At 39.6% G+C, this 27121-nt stretch overlaps 1 protein-coding gene across 1 annotated transcript in view; it reads right to left on the minus strand.

Moving 5' to 3' along the window:
* ANKRD45 (ankyrin repeat domain 45) overlaps window positions 1-27121 on the minus strand; it is a 306215-nt gene that overhangs the window by 272804 nt on the left and 6290 nt on the right. Inside the window, exon 2 of the mRNA XM_053693255.1 lies at window positions 24423-24590. Within this exon, the coding sequence (XP_053549230.1) occupies window positions 24423-24590 (168 nt within the window). The remainder of the gene's footprint in view (window positions 1-24422; window positions 24591-27121) is intronic.

Raw genomic sequence — 27121 nt, forward strand, 5'->3', positions numbered from 1 at the left:
AATTAAAGTTAATTTTTTTTGTTGTATTTTTTTTAAAAACCCAAAGGCTCTTTTCAGAGCCATTTAGCTAATTTAATTTAATTTCCAGAGTCATTAACCCCTAGCTTGCCAGTGATCGCTATAAATCACTGGCAGTAGCATAGCTGTACTTTTTTGCTGTCTGTGCATTTTTTTAGGGGTTAATTTTGTTGTTGTAATTTTTTAAAAATCCAGAGGCTCTTTTCAGAACCATTTAGTTAATTTAATTTAATTTTCAGAGCCATTAACCCCTAGCTTGCCAGTGATCGCTATAAATCACTGGCAGTAGCATAGCTGTACTTTTTTGCTGTCTGTGCATTTTTTTAGGGGTTAATTTTGTTGTTGTAATTTTTTAAAAATCCAAAGGCTCTTTTCAGAACCATTTAGTTAATTTAATTTTCAGAGCCATTAACCCCTAGCTTGCCAGTGATCGCTATAAATCACTGGCAGTAGCATAGCTGTACTTTTTTGCTAGTTAATTTAGTTAATTAATTTAGTTAATTAATTTAATTTAAAAAAATTTAGTAATTTTTTTCTGTGACAGATACAAAAATGTCACAGAAAATATATAGTGCTGAGGAGGCGTATGCCATCCTTGCGTCAGAGTCAGATGCCTCTATGTCTGACTCAGACCCCAATTTTGACCCTGCCATATGCTCAGATACATCACTAGATGCAGTCTCAACTGATAGTGATGTATCTGTGGCTGCTAGACCCCCTGCTACCCCCCCTTCCAGCCCCCCTGCTAGCCCCCCTGCCAGAAGGAGGCGTGTTGCTGCCATTGCTGCTGAAGAGTGGGTAACACCTCATCTCCAGAGGCCAGATATCCCACCCTTCACAGCAAATGCTGGCATAAATATAGATGTGGCAGGTTTTAGCCCCCAGCAGTTTCTGGAAGTGTTTCTGGGCGACGATGTATTGGGGAACATTGTCGCCCAAACTAATTTATATGCCCATCAGTTCCGTGCTGCAAAGCCTGGAACATATTTGGCAAAGCAGCAATGGGCCCCCATCAATGTGCCAGAATTCAAAAAATTCTGGGCATTGACCATGCTGATGGGCATCATAAAGAAACCCTCCATTCGCTCCTACTGGAGTAGTAGCCCCATCTGCTCTACCCCCATTTTCTCCCAGACTATGTCGAGGAAGAGGTATGAAATGATTCTGCATTTCATGCACTTCAGCGACAACAGCCTGTGCCCCCCTAGGGAGCATCCCCAATTTGACAGGCTGTATAAAATCCGCCCCCTGATAACCCACTTTTCTGCCAGGTTTGCAGAGGCTTATACACCTGGAAGGAATATATGTGTTGATGAATCCCTAATGAAGTATAAGGGAAGGCTGGGATTCAAGCAGTTTATTCCTTCCAAGCGCTCCAGATATGGGGTAAAGGTGTATAAGCTCTGTGACAGCGAGAATGGGTATACTCAGGCCTTCCGGGTGTATGAGGGAAAGGATAGCCACCTTGACCCTCCAGGTTGCCCAGAACATATGGGAACCACTGGCAAGATTGTCTGGGACCTGATATTACCCCTAATGAACAAAGGGTATCACTTGTACTTAGACAATTTTTATACAAGTGTCCTTTTGTTCAAGCTACTGTATTGCTTTGATACAGTAGCTTGCGGTACAATTAAAAAGAACCGCGCAGGTTTCCTAGGACAGCTTGTACGCACCCGGCTACGAAGGGGGGAGACCTCAGCTCTGCGCCAAGAGGAGCTGTTGGCACTTAAGTACAGAGACAAGAAGGATGTATACCTTCTTACCACCATCCACACAGAGAGGACGGTGGCGGTTTCTGTACGTGGCAGAGCTGAGATCATAAGGAAGCCAGTGTGCATCAAGTCTTATAACCGGCATATGGGTGGGGTTGATCTGGCTGATCAGCTGCTGCAGCCCTACCTAATTATGCGGAAGACAAGGGCCTGGTACAAAAAGGTTGCAATTTACCTAATGCAGATTGCAACCCACAACGCTTTTTTGATGTTCAAAAAAAGCAAACCCCAGAGTTAAAAAGACTTTTTTACAGTTTCAGCTCCAGATTATTACGGGGATTTTGTACCATGATGCACCTGCTCCCCGGGCGGTGATGGGAGAGAGCAGAGTTGGGGCTACCCATTTTATTTTTAAAATCCCCCCTACTGCCGCAAAGCAGAAACCACAAAAAAAATGCAGAGTCTGTACCAAGAGGGGGAAGAGAAGGGACACCATATATCACTGTCCTGATTGCCCTGGACAGCCTGCACTCTGCATTGGGGACTGCTTCAAGCGGTACCATACAATGGTCAATTTAAAAAAAAAAAAAAAAACATTTGCTGTTATATATATATTTTTTTTTTTGGTTATGTTTACTGTTAGATGTTTTTTTGGTTTTTTTACTTTTACTGTGCCAGATTTTTACATTTCACTACTCTATTTTTTTCTAAAATTGGGCCTGTTTTTTTTTTTAACCAAAACCCCTGTCAAACCTATGCATGGGGGACATAGGTGTTCTCAGGGTGTCTTGCAGAAAACAACCTGAAGTATGTTTTTGTAATAACTTACAACAGTCTCTCCTAAATCATAGTCAAAAAGCAATGTGTCTGTAAAAATGAAAATTGAAAAATTACCACCATACACTTTCTCCAATTTTTTGGGCTAAAACGGTTGCTTCAAAGGCATCAAAGCACACCATATACAATACCTTGGGTTGTCAACATTTAAAAAATATACACTTTGAATGCAATAAATAAAAGTGGGGTATGCGATAGGCCCCAAACTAAAGATAGGCCTATCAGAAGAAATACTCTCATTTTTAATAACTAAAATCACAAGTCATAAAATTGTAACATAACCTTCCCAAAATCCTGGCAAACCTATGCATGGGGGGCATAGGTGTACTCAGGGTGCCTTGCAGAAAACAACCTGAAGTATTCTTTTGCAATAACTTACAACAGTCTCTCCTAAATCATAGTCAAAAAGCAATGTGTCTGTAAAAATGAAAATTGAAAAATTACCACCATACACTTTCTCCAATTTTTTGGGCTAAAACGGTTGCTTCAAAGGCATCAAAGCACACCATATACAATACCTTGGGGTGTCAACATTTAAAAAATATACACTTTGAATGCAATAAATAAAAGTGGGGTATGCGATAGGCCCAAAACTAAAGATAGGCCTATCAGAAGAAATACTCTAATTTTTAATAACTAAAATCATGTAACATAACCTTCCCAAAATCCTGGCAAACCTATGCATGGGGGGCATAGGTGTACTCAGGGTGCCTTGCAGAAAACAACCTGAAGTATTATTTTGCAATAACTTACAACAGTCTCTCCTAAATCATAGTAAAAAAGCAATGTGTCTGTAACAATGAAAATTGAAAAATTACCACCATATACTTTCTCCAATTTTTTGGGCTAAAACGGTTGCATCAAAGTCATCAAACCACTCCATGTATAATACCTTGGGGTGTCAACTTTTTAAGATAGGCAAAGAAAATATGTTAAATTTGAAAAAAAATCACAAACACATGTCAGACATTTGGCATTGCACCGCCCAAACAAGCCACCAAACCTATGCATAGGTGGTATCACTGAACTCAGGAGATGTTGGTGACCACATATTGGTGTCTTCTTTGGTAGTAACACATAACAGGAGCTGTGAATCCATGTCTAAAGTACAATGTATGTGAAAAATAACACAAAAAAAATGAATGCCCAATAGTTTGACAAAGACTAGTGGTTGAATTAGTGTATGGAAAGTGTTAAAATACCTGCATTTGAAATACCCTAGGATGTCTACTTTTCAAAAATATATGGTTTGATGGGGGTAAATTACATTGGCCGGCTTCAGAAATGTCTTAAATAGGACATGGGTGCATGGGATGTGAAAATTCAAAGTGTAAAAAATGGAATGCGCTTCCTAAAAATAAGGCCTTTTAGCCCCCAGAGAACCCAACACACCTATACATGGGTGGTATCACTGTACTCAGGAGATGTTGTTGAACACATATTGAGGTGTTTTTTGGCAGTAACACATAACAGGAACTGAGAATCCACGCCTAAAGTACAATGTGTGTGAAAAATAACACAAAAAAATGACTACCCAAAACTTTGACAAAGACTGGTGGTTAAATAAGTTCATGGAAAGTGTGAAAATACCAGCATTTCAAATACCCTAGGGGGTCTACTTCTCAAAAATATATGGTTTGATGGGGTAAATTTCATTGGCCGGCTTCAGAAATGTCCCAAATAGGACATGGGTGCATGATGACCGATGAGAAAATTCCAAGTTGAAAAACTGGAATGCGCTTCCTAAAAATAAGGCCTTTTAGCCCCCAGAGAACCCGACACCTATACATGGCTGGTATCACTGTACTCAGGAGATGTTGTTGAACACATATTGAGGTGTTTTTTGGCAGTAACACATAACAGGAACTGAGAATCTATGCCTAAAGTACAATGTGTGTGAAAAATAACACAAAAAAATGACTACCCAAAAGTTTGACAAAGACTGGTGGTTGAATTAGTGCATGGAAAGTGTTAAAATACCACCATTTGAAATACCCTAGGGTGTCTACTTTTCAAAAATATATGGTTTGATGGGGGTAAATTCCATTGGCCAGCTTCAGAAATGTCCCAAATAGGACATGGGTGTATGATGACGATGTGAAAATTCCAAGTTGAAAAACTGTAATGCGCTTCCTAAAAATAAGACCTTTTAGCCCCCAGAGAACCCGACACACCTATACATGGGTGGTATCACTGTACTCAGGAGATGTTGTTGAACACATATTGAGGTGTTTTTTGGCAGTAACACATAACAGGAACTGAGAATCCATGCCTAAAGTACAATGTGTGTGAAAAACACAATTTATGCTTACCTGATAAATTTATTTCTCTTGTGGTGTATCCAGTCCACGGATCATCCATTACTTGTGGGATATTCTCATTCCCAACAGGAAGTTGCAAGAGGACACCCACAGCAGAGCTGTAATATAGCTCCTCCCCTAACTGTCATAGCCAGTCATTCGACCGAAAACAAGCCGAGAAAGGAAGAACCATAGGGTGCAGTGGTTACTGTAGTTTAAATTTAAAAATTATCTGCCTTAAAATGACAGGGCGGGCCGTGGACTGGATACACCACAAGAGAAATAAATTTATCAGGTAAGCATAAATTGTGTTTTCTCTTGTAAGGTGTATCCAGTCCACGGATCATCCATTACTTGTGGGATACCAATACCAAAGCTAAAGTACACAGATGAAGGGAGGGACAAGGCAGGTACTTAAATGGAAGGAACCACTGCCCGTAAAACCTTTCTCCCAAATATAGCCTCCGAAGAAGCAAAAGTATCAAATTTGTAAAATTTTGAAAAAATATGAAGCGAAGACCAAGTCGTCGCCTTGCAAATCTGATCAAAAGAAGCCTCATTTTTAAAGGCCCAAGTGGAAGCCACAGCTCTAGTGGAATGAGCTGTAATCCTTTCAGGAGGCTGCTGTCCAGCAGTCTCATAGGCTAAGCGGATTAAGCTTCTTAGTCAAAAAGAAAAAGAGGTTGCCGAAGCCTTTTGACCTCTCCTCTGTCCAGAGTAGACAACAAACAAAGCAGATGTTTGACGAAAATCTTTAGTAGCTTGTAAGTAAAACTTTAAAGCACGGACCACGTCCAGATTGTGTAACACAAGGATGGAACAACAATCTCTTGATTGATATTCTTGTTAGATACCACCTTAGGTAAGAACCCAGGTTTGGTACGCAGGACTACCTTATCCGTATGAAAAATCAGATAAGGAGAATCACATTGGAAGGCAGATAGCTCAGAGACTCTACGAGCCGAGGAAATAGCTACCAAAAAAAAAAAAAAAAAAGGACTTTCCAAGATAAAAGCTATGGAATGAAGAGGTTCAAACGGAACTCCTTGAAAAACCTTAAGAACCAAGTTTAAGCTCCATGGTGGAGCAACAGGTTTAAACACAGGCTTGATTCTAACTAAAGCCTGACAAAATGCCTGAACGTCTGGAACATCTGCCAGACGCTTAACTAGCTGACAATCCTTTTTCCAAACCTTCTTGGAGAAAAGTTAATCCTAGCAATCCTGACCTTACTCCATGAGTAACCCTTGGATTCACACCAATAAAGATATCTACGCCATACCTTATGGTAAATTTTCCTGGTGACAGGCTTTCGTGCCTGTCTTAAGGTATCAATAACTGACTCGGAGAAGCCACGCTTTGATAAAATCAAGCGTTCAATCTCCAGGCAGTCAGCCTCAGAGAAATTAGATTTGGATGGTTGAAAGGACCCTGAAGTAGAAGGTCCTGTTTCAGAGGCAGAGACCATGGTGGAAAGGATGACATGTCCACTAGATCTGCATACCAGGTCCTGCGTGGCCACGCAGGTGCTATCAGAATCACTGATGCTCTCTCCTGCTTGATCTTGGCAATTAGTCGAAGGAGCAGAGGAAACGGTGGAAACACATAAGCCAAGTTGAAAGACCAGGGCGCTGCTAGAGCATCTATCAGTGTCGCCTTGGGATCCCTGGACCTGGATCCGTAACACGGAAGCTTGGCGTTCTGGCGAGACGCCATGAGATCCAGTTCGGGTTTGCCCCAACGATGAATCAGTTGTGCAAATACCTCCGGATGGAGTTCCCACTCTCCCGGATGAAAAGTCTGATGACTTAGAAAATCCGCCTCCCAGTGCTCTACACCTGGGATATGGATAGCTGATAGGTGGCAAGAGTGAATCTCTGCCCAGCGAATTATTTTTGAAACTTCTAACATCTCTAGGGAACTTCTCGTTCCCCCTTGATGGTTGATGTAAGCTACAGTCGTGATGTTGTCCGACTGAAATCTGATGTACCTCAGAGTTGCTAACTGAGGCCAAGCCTGAAGAGCCTTGAATATCGCTCTTAGTTCCAGAATATTTAATGGAAGGAGAGACTCCTCCTGAGTCCACCATCCCTGAGCCTTCAGGGAGTTCCAGACTGCACCCCAACCTAGAAGGCTGGCATCTGTCGTAACAATTGTCCAATCTGGCCTGCGAAAGGTCATACCTTTGGACAGATGGACCCGAGATAGCCACCAGAGAAGAGAATCCCTGGTCTCTTGGTCCAGATTCAGTTGAGGGGACAAATCTGTGTAATCCCCGTTCCACTGACTGAGCATGCATAGTTGCAGCGGTCTGAGATGTAAGCGTGCAAACGGCACTATGTCCATTGCCGCTACCATTAAGCCGATTACTTCCATACACTGAACCACCGAAGGGCGCGGAATGGAATGAAGAACCCGGCAGGAATTTAGAAGCTTTGATAACCTGGACTCCGTCAGGTGAATTTTCATTTCTACAGAATCTATCAGAGTCCCTAGAAAGGAAACTCTTGTGAGTGGGGATAGAGAACTCTTTTCCTCGTTCACTTTCCACCCATGCGACCTCAGAAATGCCAGTACTACGTCCGTATGAGACTTGGCAATTTGGAAGTTTGACGCCTGTATCAGGATGTCGTCTAAATAAGGGGCTACTGCTATCCCCCGCGGCCTTAGGACCGCCATAAGCGACCCTAGAACATTTGTAAAGATTCTTGGGGCTGTAGCTAATCCCAAGGGAAGAGCTACAACTGGTAATGCCTGTCTTGAAAGGCAAACCTGAGAAACCGATGATGATCTTTGTGTATCGGAATGTGAAGAAAAGCATCCTTTAGATCCACTGTAGTCATATATTGACCCTCCTGGATCAGTGGTAGGATGGTACGAATAGTTTCCATCTTGAACGACGGAACTTTGAGGAATTTGTTTAAGATCTTTAGATCCAAAATTGGTCTGAAGGTTCCCTCTTTTTTGGGAACCACAAACAGATTTGAGTAAAAACCCTGTCCCTGTTCCTCCTTTGGAACTGGATGGATCACTCCCATAACTAGGAGGTCTAGTACACAGTGTAAGAATGCCTCTCTCTTTATCTGGTGTGCAGATAATTGTGAAAGGTGAAATCTCCCTTTTGGGGGGGAAGCTTTGAAGTCCAGAAGATATCCCTGGGATATAATTTCCAACGCCCAGGGATCCTGAACATCTCTTGCCCACGCCTGGGCGAAGAGTGAAAGTCTGCCCCCTACTTGATCCGTTCCCGGATAGGAGGCCGTTCCTTCATGCTGTCTTAGAGGCAGCAGCAGGCTTTTTTACCTGCTTACCTTTTTTCCAGGTCAGGTTTGGTCTCCAGACCGTCTTGGATTGAGCAAAAGTTCCCTCTTGTTTATTATTAGAGGAAGTTGATGCCGCACCTGCCTTGAAGTTTTGAAAGGCACGAAAATTAGACTGTTTGGCCCTAGATTTGGACCTGTCCTGAGGAAGGGCATGACCTTTTCCTCCAGTGATATCAGCAATAATCTCCTTCAACCAGGCCCGAATAGGGTCTGCCCCTTGAAGGGAATGTTAAGTAGCTTAGATTTTGAAGTCACGTCAGCTGACCATGATCTAAGCCATAGCGCTCTGCGCGCCTGTATAGCAAAACCAGAATTCTTAGCCGTTAGTTTAGTCAAATGAACAATGGCATCAGAATAAAAGAATTGGCTAGCTTAAGTGCAAACCAGTACGCCGCAGCAGCAGTGACAGGGGCAATGCATGCAAGGGGCTGTAGGATAAAACCTTGTTGAATAAATATTTTCTTAAGGTAACCTCTAATTTTTTATCCATTGGATCTAGAAAAAGCACAACTGTCCTCGACAGGGATAGTAGTACGCTTTACTAGAGTAGAAACTGCTCCCTCCACCTTAGGGACTGTCTGCCATAAGTCCCATGTGGTGGCGTCTATTGGAAACATTTTTCTAAAAATAGGAGGGGAAGAGAATGGCACACCTGGTCTATCCCATTCCTTATTAATAATTTCTGTAAACCTTTTAGGTATTTGGAAAAACATCAGTACACACCGGCACTGCAAAGTATTTATCCAGTCTACACAATTTCTCTGGCACTGCAATGGTATCACAGTCATTCAGAGCAGCTAAAACCTCCCTAAGCAACACACGGAGGTGTTCAAGCTTAAATTTAAATGTAGAAATATTAGAATCAGGTATCTTTCCTGAGTCATTAACATCACCCACTGACTGAAGCTCTCTTTCCTCAGCTTCTGCATATTGTGAGGCAGTATCAGACATGGTTCTTAAAGCGTCAGTATGCTCTGCATTTTGTCTCACCCCAGAGCTATCTCGCTTACCTCTAAGTTCAGGTAGTCTGGCTAATACCGCTGACAGTGTATTATCCATGACTGCCGCCATGTCTTGTAAAGTAAACGCTATGGGCGCCCTAGATGTACTTGGCGCCATTTGAGCGCGAGTCCCTTAAGCGGGAGTCAAAGGGTCTGACACGTGGGGAAAGTTAGTCGGCATAACTTCCCCCTCGTCAGATTCCTCTGGTGATAAATTTTTTAAAGACAGAAAATGATCTTTATTGCATAAAATGAAATCAGTACATTTGGTACACATTCTAAGAGGGGGTTCCACCATGGCTTTTAAACATAATAAACAAGGAGTTTCTTCTATGTCAGACATGTTTATACAGTCTAGCAATGAGACTAGCAAGCTTGGAAAACACTTTAAATCAAGTTAACAAGCAAATATAAAAAACGGTACTGTGCCTTTAAGAGAAACAAATTTTGTCAGAATTTGAAAAACAGTGAAAAAATGCAGTAAATCAAACAAAATTTTTACAGTGTGTATAATAGGCTAACAGAGCATTGCACCCACTTGCAAATGGATGATTAACCCCTTAGTTCAAAAAACGGATCAAAAAACGAAATAGACGTTTTTTAACAGTCACAACCAACTGCCACAGCAAGCTGTGGCCCTACCTTCCCCAATAAACGACTTTGGAAAGCCTTTGGGCCCTTTAGATATGTCCTATAGCATTCAGAGGGCCTTTGAGGGAAGCTGGATGTCACAGTTTGTAATTTTAACTGCACCAACTGTAACTTTTATAATACAACAGTGGAAAGCCTCAGGAAACTGTTTCTAGTCAAAATTTAAGCCAGCCATGTGGAAAAAACTAGGCCCCAATAAAGTTTTATCACCAAAGCATATATAAAAACGATTAAACATGCCAGCAAACGTTTTATATTGCAATATCATAAGGGTATTACCCCTGGGAGTAAGCATGATACCAGTCTTTATTAAATCACTGTATTCAGGCTTAACTTACATTAATCCGGTATCAGCAGCATTTTCTAGTGTTTTCCATCTCTAGAAAAAAATATAACTGCACATACCTGATAGCAGAATAAACTGCACGCCATTCTCTTGCTGAAGTTACCTCATCTGTGTAATCCCCTCAGACATATGTGAGAACAGCAATGGATCTTAGTTACAACCTGCTAAGATCATAGAAACCTCAGGCAGATTCTTCTTCTATTTACTGCCTGAGATAAAATAGCACAACTCCGGTACTATTTAAAAATAACAAACTTTTGATTGAAGAAAATAAACTAGCTATATTTAACCACTCTCTCCTACAACGTCCTTGCTTGTTGAGAGTTGCAAGAGAATGACTGGCTATGACAGTTAGGGGAGGAGCTATATTACAGCTCTGCTGTGGGTGTCCTCTTGCAACTTCCTGTTGGGAATGAGAATATCCCACAAGTAATGGATGATCCGTGGACTGGATACACCTTACAAGAGAAAATAACACAAAAAAATGACTACCCAAAAGTTTGACAAAGGCTGGTGGTTGAATTAGTGCATGGAAAGTGTTAAAATACCAGCATTTGAAATACCCTAGGGTGTCTACTTTTCAAAAATATATGGTTTGATGGGGGTAAATTCCATTGGCCAGCTTCAGAAATGTCCCAAATAGGACATGGGTGCATGATGACCGATGTGAAAATTCCAAGTTGAAAAACTGGAATGCGCTTCCTAAAATTAAGGCCTTTTAGCCCCCAGAGAACCCGACACACCTATACATGGGTGGTATAACTGTACTCAGGAGATGTTGTTGAACACATATTGAGGTGTTTTTTGGCAGTAACACATAACAGGAACTGAGAATCTATGCCTAAAGTACAATGTGTGTGAAAAATAACACAAAAAAATGACTACCCAAAAGTTTGACAAAGACTGGTGGTTGAATTAGTGCATGGAAAGTGTTAAAATACCACCATTTTAAATACCCTACGGTGTCTACTTTTCAAAAATATATGGTTTGATGGGGGTAAATTCCATTGGCCAGCTTCAGAAATGTCCCAAATAGGACATGGGTGTATGATGACGATGTGAAAATTCCAAGTTGAAAAACTGTAATGCGCTTCCTAAAAATAAGGCCTTTTAGCCCCCAGAGAACCCGACACACCTATACATGGGTGGTATCACTGTACTCAGGAGATGTTGTTGAACACATATTGAGGTGTTTTTTGGCAGTAACACATAACAGGAACTGAGAATACATGCCTAAAGTACAATGTGTGTGAAAAATAACACAAAAAAATGACTACCCAAAAGTTTGACAAAGACTGGTGGTTGAATTAGTGCATGGAAAGTGTTAAAATACCAGCATTTGAAATACCCTAGGGTGTCTACTTTTCAAAAATATATGGTTTGATGGGGGTAAATTCCATTGGCCAGCTTCAGAAATGTCCCAAATAGGACATGGGTGCATGATGACCAATGTGAAAATTCCAAGTTGAAAAACTGGAATGCGCATCCTAAAATTAAGGCCTTTTAGCCCCCAGAGAACCCGACACACCTATACATGGGTGGTATCACTGTACTCAGGAGATGTTGTTGAACACATATTGAGGTGTTTTTTGGCAGTAACACATAACAGGAACTGAGAATACATGCCTAAAGTACAATGTGTGTGAAAAATAACACAAAAAAATGACTACCCAAAAGTTTGACAAAGACTGGTGGTTGAATTAGTGCATGGAAAGTGTGAAAATACCACCATTTGAAATACCCTAGGGTGTCTACTTTTCAAAAATATATGGTTTGATGGGGGTAAATTCCATTGGCCAGCTTCAGAAATGTCCCAAATAGGACATGGGTGCATGATGACCGATGTGAAAATTCCAAGTTGAAAAACTGGAATGCGCTCTCTAAAAATAAGGGCTTTTAGCCCCCCGAGAACCCGACACACCTATACATGGGTGGTATCACTGTACCCAGGAGATGCTGCTGAAGACATATTAGGGTGTTATTTGGCAGTAACCCTTAACATTATCAGTAAATGTATTCTTAAATTGCTATTTTGTCAAAAAATCAAATTATTTTTTTTCCCCCCCCAAACTTTGGCATAGATTGGTGGTAAAATGGTTGCATGAAAAAAGTCAAAATACCCCAAGTTTAATACCTTAGGTTGTCTTCTTTTAAAAAATATATACATTTGAAGGGTTATTCAGGGATTCCTGACAGATATTGGTGTTACAATGTAACTATCGCCAATTTTGAAAAAACATGGTTTTGAAATAGCAAAGTGCTACTTGTACTTATTGCCCTATAACTTGCAAAAAAAGCAAAGAACATGTAAACATTGGGTATTTATAAACTCAGGACAAAATTTAGAAACTGTTTAGCATTGGTATTTTATGGTGGTTGTAGATGTGTAAGAGATTTTGGAGCTCAAAGTTAGAAAAAGTGCATTTTTTTCATTTTTTCCTCATATTTTATATATTTTTTTATAGTAAATTATAAGATATGATGAAAATAATGTTATCTTTAGAAAGTCCATTTAATGGCGAGAAAAACAGTATATAATATGTGTGGGTACAGTAAATGAGTAAGAGGAAAATTACAGTTAAACACAAACATCGCAGAAATGCAAAAATAGCCTTGGTCCCAGATGGTCAACAAATTGAAAAGTTGTCTGGTCACTAAGGGGTTAAAATTGCATGCCCTATCTGAATCATGAAAGTTTAATTTTGACTAGACTGTCCCTTTAATTTAGGCCTGTATATGTAACTTATATGTGTATATATGTCTGTAAATACATAAATACACATATAAATACATATTTACACATATATATATATATATATATATATAAATATATATATATACACATATATTTAGACATGTATATGTATGTATCTCAATGTTAAAGCCCTTTGCCTGCCTTTTTATAACACCTGATACCTTATATCTTTAAGCCCTTATAATATTTTTGCGCAATCATTTTTTTTAAAATAATTTTTATTATTAAGTGTTATTATGAGTGTAACTGTACTTAGTAATGTATTTTTGATGTGTTTTGTGACACTTTTTTGTTTTGCAAAACAGTTAACCAGAGCTCTAAGGATGGGCTGCCCAACAAGCATTAACTTCAATTGCGCTCAAGTGATCGCGTTTACTTTCAACTTGTAATACCAGCGCAACAACTGGCACTCGCAAACAGACACAATATACCCCTTTTAAGTCCTTGAATGATACGTAGTAAATGAGAGTGGTCAATGATTTATCAGTTTTGGCATAAAATCTTCTATTTTATTTCTAAAATTATAAAAGAGAATATTAAAATGACACTATTTGATGTCTTACATATACAGTAAATACACAGTATAACATTATTAAAAATGAATATTGCATAAATTTGCTTTTATATGTTTTCATCTACTTAACTGAAAAGGGCTCCACTGCACTTCAATATATGTCTATATATGTATACATATGTATTTATGTGTTTATATGTGTATATATGTCTGTAATTACATACTGTATATACACAGATAAATACTTAAATACATATGTACACACAAATATACATATATATATATATATATATATATATATATATATATATATATATATATATATATATATGAATTCCACTTTTTAGTCATAAGTCATCCCATGTAATAAGATCAACAAGACTCCCAAAATTCATTTCTTTGCCACATTTGCTATTTATTCATATTCCATATTATCTCCATTTCATAGTACACATGTACAAGACCAACGTTACGGCCCCAACACGGGCATTTATCAAGGTGCACAATACCTGAACACAGCAGTTTAAATACCCTGAGCTTCACTATTTCTCGCCAGGCTCCCCAGTTGACGTCATATACCTATCTCATTCCATACTCAGCCTCATATTGCCACCTAGTGGACATTTCTATATACTGCATTCTTTGCTTCTATATTTTCTTTTTTTTTTTTTTTTCTTTTTTTTTTAATTTTCTTTATTTCATAAATCAATTCATACATTATAATGCATTCGTAAAAAAAAACACCTATGGCAGATATTCCAATTATCTAGCCATAGCTTTACGAACATAATTCTATAGCATTCAACATATAACAAAGAGAGAACAATCTATTTCTGACATTACGTCCTTACATGGATATTGAATGGCGACCATATTTATGCAATAATACTTAAACATGACACAGCAAAATTATAAGCATAGAACCTGCCTATTTATCAAATAGCCAACCCATATTCTTATGGGGAGAATACACTTTCCTAATAATAGCTATACATTCAAACTTCTGAAACACTCAGAATGCAACAACGACGAGAGAAAAAAAAAAAAAAACAATGAAAAGAAAACATCAGTCTGAATACCGACAGTAATATCATGTGGACCTCAACTTAAAACTTATATAAGGAAAATTAGTACTTAATCGTAATACGTCGGGGCTCTAACCTTGAACCACATACATTTCTAATTTCTTTATTATCCTCATACTTCCTATATAGCTATTTATCTGGGAGGCTCAAGTGAAATATTGTGCCCTGCCAAGTTCGAACCAGCCAGCAGGCGGGGGAGGAGAGATGGACCAGCCCTAGAGGGGACAAAAAAAAAAAAAAAAAAAAAAAAAAAAAAAAGGGCCCCAAACCAATCAGATGGATAGGTGGAGGGGTCCCTATTCATTGTTAAACCAGATTGTTGGGAGCATCCCTTGTTCCAGTTGCCCTTGTACCCAACCAGAGTTTTTAAAGGGGAGAGAGAGCTGACGTTGTACACCTAAAGGTAAGTAACAAATATAGTGCTTCCATTTACTAAAAAACCTGGCAATTTGTTTAGAGTTGGGGTTTTTAAAATTAAGCTGTTCCATAATCAAATGGTACTGAATATTACTGAGGAACTCTGAGAAATTTGGTCCTTTTTTGCTCTTCCATGACTTCAATATTAAATTCCTACCGACCAATCAATAAGTTTATAAATCTTATGTTTGTCATCAACACCGAATATTTACAAAGAAAAAAGACCTGTAACAGATCCAGTTTAAATCGGATTCCCAAAATCCTGGAACCCCAAAATAAGACCTTTTGCCAAAATTGATGGATTTTGGGACATGACCAAAAACAGTGCACAATATCCGCCCCCATTGAACCACATCTAGAACAGGTTCCTTGGCCCTGTGTCCACCTTGCCATTCTAGTTGGAGTCAAATAGGATATATTTACTATTTTCAAATGTGATTCTTTAAAACTGTTTGAAACTGTTGCTTTTGAGGCCAGCCTCGTACTAAGAATCAAAGAGTCAGTATCTACATTCACTTTGGCTCTATTCCATTTTACTTGGATATTTGCAATATTATTCTCGCCAGCTGAAATTATTAGTACCTTATATGTCTGTGAGATGGTCCTTACCCCCTCCTGATATTTCCTGACCAGAATCCCAAGTTCTCCATCGTCTAAGTCCGGCCCTGTTCTTTGTTTTAGATCCCTGATCCAATGCCTAACCTGGAGATAGGCATAAAAATGGGATATGGGAAGATTATAATCCTGTGCTAACGTTATATAGTTTTTTATTCTCCAAGATTTCTTTTCGCACATTTGTGCTACAAATTTTAATCCCTTTTCAGACCAAACTTTAAATACTGATGAGCCTATTCCAGGCGCAAAGTCCGGGTTCCCTACTATTGGGAGACGTTCTGACTTAACGTGATCTTCCTTCAATTTCCCACACACTTGCTGTCATGCTCGTATGATATCTTTAAAAGTGTACATCTGAGCAATGTTACTCGGGAGCTTAGCCACCGGGTAATGAAGAATTGCTTGTGTCGCAAATGGTAGAATCATACTGGCTTCTATTCAATAGAATGTAACACTTTCTTCCTCCGTGATCCAATCTAGAGCGTATTTGCAAAGAGATGCATAATTATAGAGCTTCACATTCGGGCAGGCCAACGCGCCGTAACACTTTGGTAAGGTCAGTTTATAAATAGATATGCGTGGCTTTTTACCCCTCCATATAAACTGGTTAAAGATCCTATCAAGATATTTAACATCTTTTTTGTATAGGAGGAGCGGTATATTTTGGAGGAAGTACAATAACTTTGGGAATAGGACCGTCTTAATCAGCATAATGCCGTCAAAGAAAGAGGGAGGCCTGTCCAAATCTGTAATTTGTCTGTTATTGTTCTAAAACACTGTACATAGTTTAATTCATACCATAATTGAGGGTTCCGAGCCAATATAATCTCTAAGTATTTAATCTGGTCAACTTCCTGAAACGGGTGTGATATATTTTTACTAGGTTTAATTACCCAAAGGAGTTCCGATTTCTCATAATTTATTTTGTACCCAGAGAAGGAGTTAAAGAGGTTGCAGAGTTCCAATACCATTGGTATCGACACTGCATTATTACTCATATATAAAAGTAAGTCATTACAGGGACAGCACTAATCTTTGCTTGCCTATATTGATGCCCTGGAGTTCTTGTCTTAGGAGAATTGCTAGAGGTTCCAACGCTATATTAAAAAGAATTGGTGATAGCGGGCAGCCTTGTCGCGTACCCCTTTGTAGTCGGAACCTCTCTGCAATATCTCCATTAACTAAAATTGCTGAAACTGGTGCCCTATATAGCTGGGAGATAAACTGATGTAAAACTCCCGTTAGGCCGAACCTCTCCAGCGCTGAAAGAAGATGGTCCCATATGATAGAGTCGAACGCCTTTTCGGCATCCACCGTAAGGATGGAGAGGTCCGGCCCAACATAGGAGCCCCTGTCCTTCAATTTGTTCCAAAAAAAATCCAACACCAGCTGCGCCTTACGTAGGTTTTTGACCGGGTTCCTACCTGTCATAAAGCCTGTTTGGTCTATATGTATGATCTTACCCAGACATGCTTTCGGCCTATTTGCAATTATTGTTGTTAAGATTTTATAATCCTGATTGAGTAGGGATATCGGCCTATATGAAGCTGGCAATTCTGGATCCTTTCCTTTCTTATGAATCAGTACTATATTAGATTCTGCAAATATAGCTGACTGAGTGTAACTCTTGATATAATAGTCATTAAAAAGTGCAGAAAGATGAGGGGGGATCATATCAATCAATAGTTTATAAAATTCGTCTGGTAGAGCATCGGGCCCCAGGGGTTTTCCATTTTTGAGTTTTTTTATTGTACTAACTATTTCATAAATCGTAATAGGCTCATTTATTTTCTGTAAGTCGCTATCCTCTATCTGCGGCAACCTTATCTTCTGCCAGAACATTTCTTTCTTTACATGATCAATCTGTTGAGCTGAATAGAGCTCCCGAAAGAACTCTAAAAAAACTGCCTTAATTCCTGCAGTTCCCGTACATCTATCATTTTTATAGTTTAAGGCTGTAATATAGTTTTTGGATTGCCTGATTTTCGTTATTCTGGCCAAATATTTAGCCGAGGTCCCTTGAGCCCCGGAAAAGAAGGCCTTCTGTTTTTGCTCGTCTATTATTGCATTTTGTTTAAGGTATATCTCTCGAACAGTCTTACTCTCTTTATATTTATTCCATGTAATGACAGAGGGCGCATTTATGTAATTTTGATAGCTATTCCTGAGAGTGTTAGAGAGTTGCTCTTCTCTCTTAATCCTAATTTTTTTCATCTTAACCAAATATGCTTTAATCTCTCCTCTGAAAACTGCCAAGGCAGTTTCCCAATATATTTCAGGTTTACCTTTATATTCAGCATTCTCTGCCTCAAACTGTCTCCATCTCTTCTGGAGCCATGTTTTAAACTGTACATTATTGATTAAATGTTGTGAAAAAAAGATTCTATTATTTGTTGGTGCTGACTTTTTAAGGATTATTTCCAAAGAGATAATTTCATGATCTGACACTACTATCTCCTGTATCTTTGGTTTAATTTCCAACCTCGTTAACTGCTTAGCGATCAGAAAAAAGTCGATTCTGGAAAAGGATTTATGGACCCCTGAAACACACGTGTACTCCCTGTTATCTGGATTGTGAGCCCTCCATATATCTATAAGTGCTAGCTTTTGACAGAATTTCCGTAGTATTTTAGATTCTCTTGTCTTCCTAATACTCATTTTGATTTTTGACCTATCTAAAATATATGAATAAACCATGTTGAAGTCGCCTGCTATTTTTATATCTTTACCTATATATGGAAACAACTTCAGACTGATAATCTCCCAAAATTTGGATTCCACATGGTTGGGTCCATATACATTGCAGAGAACAAAGTTGCTCCCCTCTATATTAACTTCTAAAATTTGATACCTCCCGTTATTATCATTATCTATTGAAACTATATGATACTTCAAATTTTTATGGAACAGAATAGCCAAACCCCTTTTGGCTTTATCATAGGGGGTAAAAACCACCTCCCCAACCCACTTACTTTTCAACTTAACTGCTTCTGAAGGTTTTAAGTGCGTTTCCTGGATAAACGCTATATCAGGATTTTTATTCCCCAAGTGTCTAATCATCAGCTTCCTCTTCCTGGGGGTGGATATCCCTCCTATATTCCATGATACTAAATCTATCTTATCCATTCAAATCATTTTAAACAAGACAAGCAGAGAAAAAAAAGGGGGGGAGCCAGGAAGCAACAAAAGAATACAAAGTTGTATATAGTAAAGATCCTTGTGCTCTCGTACCCCCCCTACCTCTCCTCTCCCCCCCCCCAAACATGTCTCTTCCAGCAAATAAGGTGAACTAGGCAAAATGCAGGCAAGGCAGCTCTATCCGACTCATCATGAATTCCTCTATTCCCTAAGCTTGAGACTAAGAAATAAAATTTCAAAATTTTGTGGTCCCCCCTGTATGAAGATTTAATATTGTGTAGGGTCATTAGTAGTTACTTATTATGTGCTACCTAGCAGCCCCTTCTACTTTATGTCTCATTCGACCCCTTGGCTATGGCAAAATGTCTTAATTTCTTCCAGCTTATTGAAAATCATAGTTTCACCTTCCCTATCCATAATCACCTTAGCCGGATAAACCAGTCTTGCCTTGTAATTAGCTTTGATTAGTTTAGAACAATATGGGGCCATTTCCCTGCGTCTATTCTGGGTTTCTACAGAAAAATCCTGGAATAGGAGTATTTTATGAGGCCCAATCATAATTTTATTATTTTTACTGTACAGCCTCAAAACATGATACTTATCTTGGTAATTCAAGAATCTTATAATGACTACTCTTGGTCTAATTGATCCGTCAGGGTTCTTTCTTACTAGTCCTATCCTATGTGCTCTTTCCACTGGTAGTCTTATGTTATCGGTATTGCTACCTACTAACTGAGGTAACCTAGTAGAGGCAAAGCTGATTAGGTCCTGAAATTCTCCAGTCTCAGGTAGCCCAATCACCCTAAGATTGTTGCGTCGGGACCTGTCTTCTAATTCTTCTAACTTCCGATTAACTACACTGAGCCTGCTTTCATGGGCACCAATTGTTTGGTCCATAACCATGGACCGATCTTCCAAATCGGAAACCCTAGTTTCTAATTCAGTCATTCTGGCAGAGAACTGTTTGACTTCGCTGGTAAGTAGGGCCACCTCTTGTCTTAACCCGTCAAACTGTGGAGTTACAAGTGCTGAGATTTGCTGAATTAAAGATATATTATCCTGCTTAGCCATACCAGATTCAGTATGTATTTCTAGGGAACTATCGTTAGGTTTCATTTTTTTGTCTTTCTGTTTTGGTGGCATTGTAGGTGAGTTGCCTTTAGAGTATGAAATAAATCTTTCCATGTACCTTTAGTAGTGAAAGTTAATTTGTGACAAAACCTCAGCAAAAAATTTGGGAAATGCAAAAAAAACAATGCAAGAGATCATACAAAAAAAAAATAATGTGTTACCTAGTGGATCAGTCCACTACAAATTCTGAGTGTAAGTGAAACTATCAGAGTGAGCTACTTAAGGAGGTGTACCACACCCCTTATTCCTCGTAGGGAATAGATATAATGTGTAATTACCAACAAAAATATAGAAGGCCTACATAAGATATCTTCTAGCTTAATAAGAATCAGTTTTGAAAGAGCAGGCAAGAATCTACCTATTCGAGTGAATTTGTGATATTGGTGAAGGAGTGCAAGAAACCTAACTATCTCTTCCCACAAAAGACCCTTCAGCACAGATTATTTTATGTACAGCACCATATAGTATACATAGATTTTCTCAACAGTTATAACCAATGATTATATTTATCTAGTTAGGGAGTCAGACCCCCTTTAACCAGCCCTTAAATATTTTAATAAGAAAAAGTACAAAGAGAAAAAAGGTAAAAATCCTCTTCCTTCCCCTTTCTTCCCCTACAATTCTTTGTTCTCTCCTTTTTCCTTCCTAGCTCAGATGGTGAGTGCCCCCTCTCTTGACCCCTAGTAGTGGCGCACCTTACAGGGGTTCTAACTCAAATCTCTTTAGTAAGTGGTCAGACTTACTCACAAAATTTATCAAGAGCCTCAATACAGTAATATGTAGTCAATGTGAGCTTGATGCTTGATACCATTATAGTATACCTTTTTGCCCCACCAACACTGGCCCTTTCAAATATTATAGACCTGGGCCTCTCACTTAGTAGAGCATGATCAATCTCCGTCTACAAATCTGTATACAAAGAACAGTAGAAATATGTTTGTTATATTTGGAACCAGAGTAAAAAAAACAATTTCTAAATAACACTTATTGTTTCTCTGGCCCCTAAAAAATAAACAGAAAAAAGCCTTTCATATTGTTAGAACAATTGCAATCTTTGTACCAAAACTCATATTAGCATAGGTCATGATACAATCCTATTACAGACATTTATCTTAATCTGTAGGAACTCTTATTGCTGTCTTCTTCAGTTAGCTCTATCTGCTTTTCTTATAGGATTTGTGTGAAAGTCCTTTGTAACATTTTCAATGTCACTGAAGCAGTCCAAAGCGCGGTATATTAGTGCAAAGCAGCAGAGTAACCCACACTTAACTTTTGGTTGGGATTTGACCTGTTGTAGCCTTTTTTAGCTCTTATATAGAAGCACCCAGGTTAGTATAGCAGTTAAGAAGCATCAAAAGCCACCCCTCTCAAAAGATAGGTTTGATAGCCGGCTCACTTTGGGGCATAATATTATTCAGAAACAGGTCTTAAAATCCCAAACAATATTTTGCCTCAGACCTGAGGTAATATATTTCAAAGCAAGATTAGCAGAGATAGGAAGCAGCTTAGCCTCGGTCTGGTTGTCCAACAAACAGCTATGTACTTCTCCTTAAAATCCTGATTTTTTAAACATGTTATTGCCTAGTACAGTATTTATATAGGCCCCCACTCTCCAGATCTCCAACACAAAGATAGGTAGTTTGCAGCTTACATAGAGCGGTATTTTAAGTGTATATTAGTCCGTTAGACACTCTTGCAGCCTAGCACAATGTCACAAGTCACTTTACACAGTAGTCTCATACCCAGCTCACACTTCATAAAAGAGTTCCTTTCCCCCTGCACTTCCTGGCAGTCGACACTTCCGACACAAACATTAACACACTGACCGGTACCTCAAAAGGGTATATACCCTCTCCGCTTTCCCCGCTGATGCGACCTCTCTCTCCTCAGTAGGGACTGCCGGATGGTGCACAGTTTACGTCCTAAGTTGCTGTGTTTGACCAACTAGCCACGCTAGTTCCACACCTTTACTTTGTGCCTCCACGGGAGGCAGAGTGCAGCTTCGGTCTGGACTGTGGCTGCCACTTGTCAGGATACTTGCAGGAGCAGCAGGGGGTCCACTCTGGGGCTGGGTATGGAAGAAGAACGCCACCGGGTGTACTGACTCAGCACATGAGCCGACTTGCTGTAGTGTGACTTCTGGCGCTGCAGGAAAAAGGGTCCGGGCCACACACCCTCTGTATCGGCCAAGGACAGGGTGCAGCCTGGGGAGATCAGAAAATAGAGGCTTTCGATGTAGAGCCTGACGCTAGCTCACCACTCCTCAGCTAGCTCCACCCCAGGAAGTCCTCGCTTCTATATTTTCTTAATGGGCTTGCTGAACCCAAGACGAGGATGCAATGTTGGGGGTGGTTACTACCATGGGGGAGAGATTTGTCCAGAGAGGTTATCCTAACAAAGCAGTTCTGGAAGGTCAGAAACAGGTCTTAGGAACTCCATCATTGAAATAATCCAGACAGAAAGATGAGGGGAATCGGTTACATTTGGTAACTGACTATACAACAGATGTTTGTAAATTCAGAAATGCAGTTTTACATAACTGGGACATATTGAAAGCAGAGGACAGACTAACACCCTATGTGAAGGAACCACCAATATTTTCATATCGGAGTTTAAAAAGATCTACTGGTTAATGCAGATCCAATAGAAAAGTACGAGACAAGGGGTACTCATTTTCCAACTAGAAAACCAGGAGTAAACAAGTGTCATGGGTGTGTAACATGTAATAGTCTGATTTTAGGAGACATTTTTAGCCATAGCAGAACAGGCAAAAAATACAAGATTAAACATGCACTTAACTGTGAATCCAAGTATGTGGTGTACTTAATTAAGTGTCCCTGTGTGAAATCCTACGTAGGGAAAACTGAATGCATGCTAAAGGCGAGGATGGCGGTACATAGGTCCAGCATTAAATCAGCAATTGATACTGGTAAAACTGATCAACCAGTAACAAAACATTTTTTGGAGTGTAAACATTGCACCTCTAGTTTGATATGTGCCCCTATAGACCAGGTAGTGAAACAGGTCAGGGGGGGAGATAGGAAAAAAACTATTACTCCAAAGGGAAGCTAGCTGGATAGATTAGCTGGACACAGTCCAACCTAAAGGGCTGAACACCACATTTTTATCCTTAGCATGTTTTTAAGTAAAATGTACTTTATGATTTGAATGATGACATCAGGGGTTCCTTCAGCATTAATGACAGTATTTTTTCTTTTTCTCAGCAAGCCCATTAAGAAAATATAGAAGCAAAGAATGCAGTATATAGAAATGTCCACTAAGTGGCGATATGAGGCTGAGTATGGAATGAGATAGGTATGTGACGTCAGCTGGGGAGCCTGGCAGGAAATTGTGAAGCTCAGGGTATTTAAACTGCTGTGCTCAGGTATTGTGCAAGTTGATAAAGGCCCGTGTTGGGGCCGAAACATTGGTCTTGTACATGTGTACTATGAAATGGAGATAATATGGAATATGAATAAAAAGCAAATGTTGCAAAGAAATGAATTTTGGGAGTCTTGTTGATCTTATATATATATATATATATATATATATATATATATATATATATATATACACATACATATACATATTTAGAAATGTATCTCAATGTTAAAGCCGTTTGTCTGCCTTTTTTTTCTTACAACTGAGACCTCATAGCTTTGAGCCCTTATAACTTTTTTGTGCAATGCTCCTTTTAAATATTCGTTTTAGATATTGTTATTATGAGTGTCACTGTACTTTTAAATGTATTTTTTATGCGTTTTGTGACACTTTTTTGTTTCGCGACACAGTTAAACAGAGCCCTGAAGACGTAATATCCCAACGCAAGTTAACTTCAATTGCGCTAAAGCGATGGCGTTTACTTCTTACTTGTAATAAGAGCACTCTATTCGACACATGCAAACAGCCACGATAAACCCCTTTTCGCTCATGCGTAACTGTTAGTGCGCCACTAGTAATTTGGCCCTAAATGCACACAGTGAATGTGATGTATATTTTTTTACATTTCTATTGATGAATATTCAGGATATTTTCAAACTGTTTCAGTAAGTAAAAATGTCACTGCAGTTTTTTAAATGCGTTCTCAATTATTTTTGTTCATGAAACAGTACTTGAATTTATCCAATTGGGTTTTTTGTTCTTTTGTTTCTCCAAAAATAAGAGATGTTTCAGTGAAGGGTCACAAAGATGCTCTCATAAGGGTAGTCCTGAGTTTTGCTATCTAATTAAAGGGATATGAAACCCAAAAGTTTTTCTTTTTGTGATTCAGAAAAAGTATACAATTTTTAAAAAGTTTACAATTTACTTTTATTATCAAATTTGCATTGTTCCCATGATATTATTTGTGGAAGAGATACCTAGGTAGGTATATGGTGCACTACATGCCAGGAAATAGTGCTGCCATCTAGTGCGCTTGCAAAAAAGATAACTTTCAACAAAAGATACTAAGGGAATGAAGAAAATTTGGTAATAGCAGTTAATTAGAACATTGGGGTTTCATGTCCCTTTAAGCAGGAAAGGTTTCAAATTATTTTGGGGTCTAGTACAAAAAACAATAAAATATAATTAGTCTTACCAGCCCAGGTGAGAAATTGTGCACATTCAGTCTTGTTGTATCGAGCAGCTATTTCACAAGCTTTTTCTCCACGAAAATTTAAGGCCAAGATGTTTGCTCCCAACTCTACAAGGGTCTTTAACACATCAAGCTGACCCCAGGCTGCAGCACAATGTATTGGGAAATAGCCTAAACAAAACAAATACAAGTTTAGAAGACAGACATTATTCTGTTTAAGAGCAAAGAAGTCTCTATGGAAGTGCGCAGATGATCAGAGCGTCGGGAAAGGTGACAGATTCAACAGAATCAACAACGGACCAGGCAGCTCTCTTAAAAGCATAGGAAGGACATCGGGAACCTGTGGGAGACAGATAGAAGAGGCGACTCATGGGACAAGTATCGTCTGGAACAGCAGATGGATGGCAGAGCAGACAGGTACCCCCCACAGAGTATTAGACAGACGTGTACCGCCACTCTTTTGAGTAATACTCTGTGGGGGGGGGGTACCTGTCTGCTCTGCCATCCATCTGCTGTTCCAGACGATACTTGTCCCATGAGGCGCCTCTTCTATCTGTCTCCCACAGGGTCCCCATTATTCTGTTTAGTACAACTAGATCAATAGATAACTGAAATTTAATTTACATAGCATATCTGGCTAGCTCAGATAACTGAAGATATTTATTACACAGCTAAAACAAGCGTTCACAGATTACATGTGGAGCACTCACAGTTACACGTGAGCGAAAAGGAGTTTATTGCGGGTTTTTGCGCGCATAGGGACATATTTAACAATGTGGGAGCGGAAAGTACAAAGTAGCGTATCATGTCCTCTGCACATCGATAAATGCCGACAGCATATGCTGTCGGCATTTATTATTGCACCAGCAGTTCTTGTGAACTGCTGGTGCAATGCCGCCCCCTGCAAGTCAATGAACCTGATCGTATTCGATCGGGTTGATTTCTGTCCACCGCCTCAGAGCAGGCGGACAAGTTATGGACCGCTGCTTCATATCTTCTGTTTTTTTGCTCGTATTACAATTTGAAAAAGTAAACGCGATCACTTGAGTGCAATTGTAGTTAACACTTAACACGCGTCCAGTTAGAGCGATCTCGGAGCTCTGGTTAACTGTTATGCGAAACAAAAGTGTCACAAAACCCATAAAAAATAGATGAAAAAGTTACAGTCATAATAACACTAAAAAAAATTATTAAAAAACAATATTGCACAAAAAAGTTATAAGTTACTGTAATCATACTTGTTATTAACTGACAGCTCGATATTTGTTAGTCATTCTCAGGGGTGATAAACTTTGGCAATCCAGAGGTTTTGAAACTACATTTCCCATGATGCTCAGACACTATGGGCTAGATTTATCAAAGCTGAGGCGTACAGGGGCACGTATACGCGCCCCTGTACGCCTCAGCTCGCCTGTGGCGGGGCGAAATTACCTGCAGGTAATCAACATTTCACACGAGTGCAATTTTGCGCTCGCGTGCAATCCCGCCCTATGCCCGCGCACAGCCAATCACGCGTGGGCAGGAGCTGTCAATCTCCTCGGTCGGACTCGACCGCGGAGATTGAATTTCGCCACCTTAGAGGTGGCGAAGAGCTTAGGGAAGCAGCGGTCACCTTGATAAATTACGGCGAGCAAGTTCTTGTGAGAACTTGCAGCCGTAGGGGCTTGATAAATCGAGCCCTATAAGCTGGCTGAGCATCATGGGAAATGTAGTTCCACAACTTCTGGAGTGCCATAAACAATAGCTGCATCCACTAGATGGTTACTATGAGCAAAGTTTGACAATTGTATTTGATTTGAAATTTAGAAGCCAGTATAATAAAGCCAGAAATAAACTCCTATATGTAGCATATATTTTTTGGGCTGGCTTCTTGATTGTAAACAGTTAAAAACAGAATTTATGCTTACCTGATAAATTACTTTCTCCAACGGTGTGTCCGGTCCACGGCGTCATCCTTACTTGTGGGATATTCTCTTCCCCAACAGGAAATGGCAAAGAGCCCAGCAAAGCTGGTCACATGATCCCTCCTAGGCTCCGCCTTCCCCAGTCATTCGACCGACGTAAAGGAGGAATATGCATAGGAGAAATCATATGATACCGTGGTGACTGTAGTTAGAGAAAATAATTCATCAGACCTGATTAAAAAACCAGGGCGGGCCGTGGACCGGACACACCGTTGGAGAAAGTAATTTATCAGGTAAGCATAAATTCTGTTTTCTCCAACATAGGTGTGTCCGGTCCACGGCGTCATCCTTACTTGTGGGAACCAATACCAAAGTTTTAGGACACGGATGATGGGAGGGAGCAAATCAGGTCACCTAGATGGAAGGCACCACGGCTTGCAAAACCTTTCTCCCAAAAATAGCCTCCGAAGAAGCAAAAGTATCAAATTTGTAAAATTTGGTAAAAGTGTGCAGTGAAGACCAAGTCGCTGCCTTACATATCTGATCAACAGAAGCCTCGTTCTTGAAGGCCCATGTGGAAGCCACAGCCCTAGTGGAGTGAGCTGTGATTCTTTCAGGAGGCTGCCGTCCGGCAGTCTCATAAGCCAATCGGATGATGCTTTTAAGCCAAAAAGAGAGAGAGGTAGAAGTTGCTTTTTGACCCCTCCTTTTACCAGAATAAACAACAAACAAAGAAGATGTTTGTCTGAAATCCTTTGTAGCCTCTAAATAGAATTTTAGAGCACGAACTACATCCAA

The sequence above is a fragment of the Bombina bombina genome, chromosome 10 (genome assembly GCF_027579735.1).
Source record: "Bombina bombina isolate aBomBom1 chromosome 10, aBomBom1.pri, whole genome shotgun sequence".
Lineage (NCBI taxonomy): Eukaryota > Metazoa > Chordata > Amphibia > Anura > Bombinatoridae > Bombina > Bombina bombina.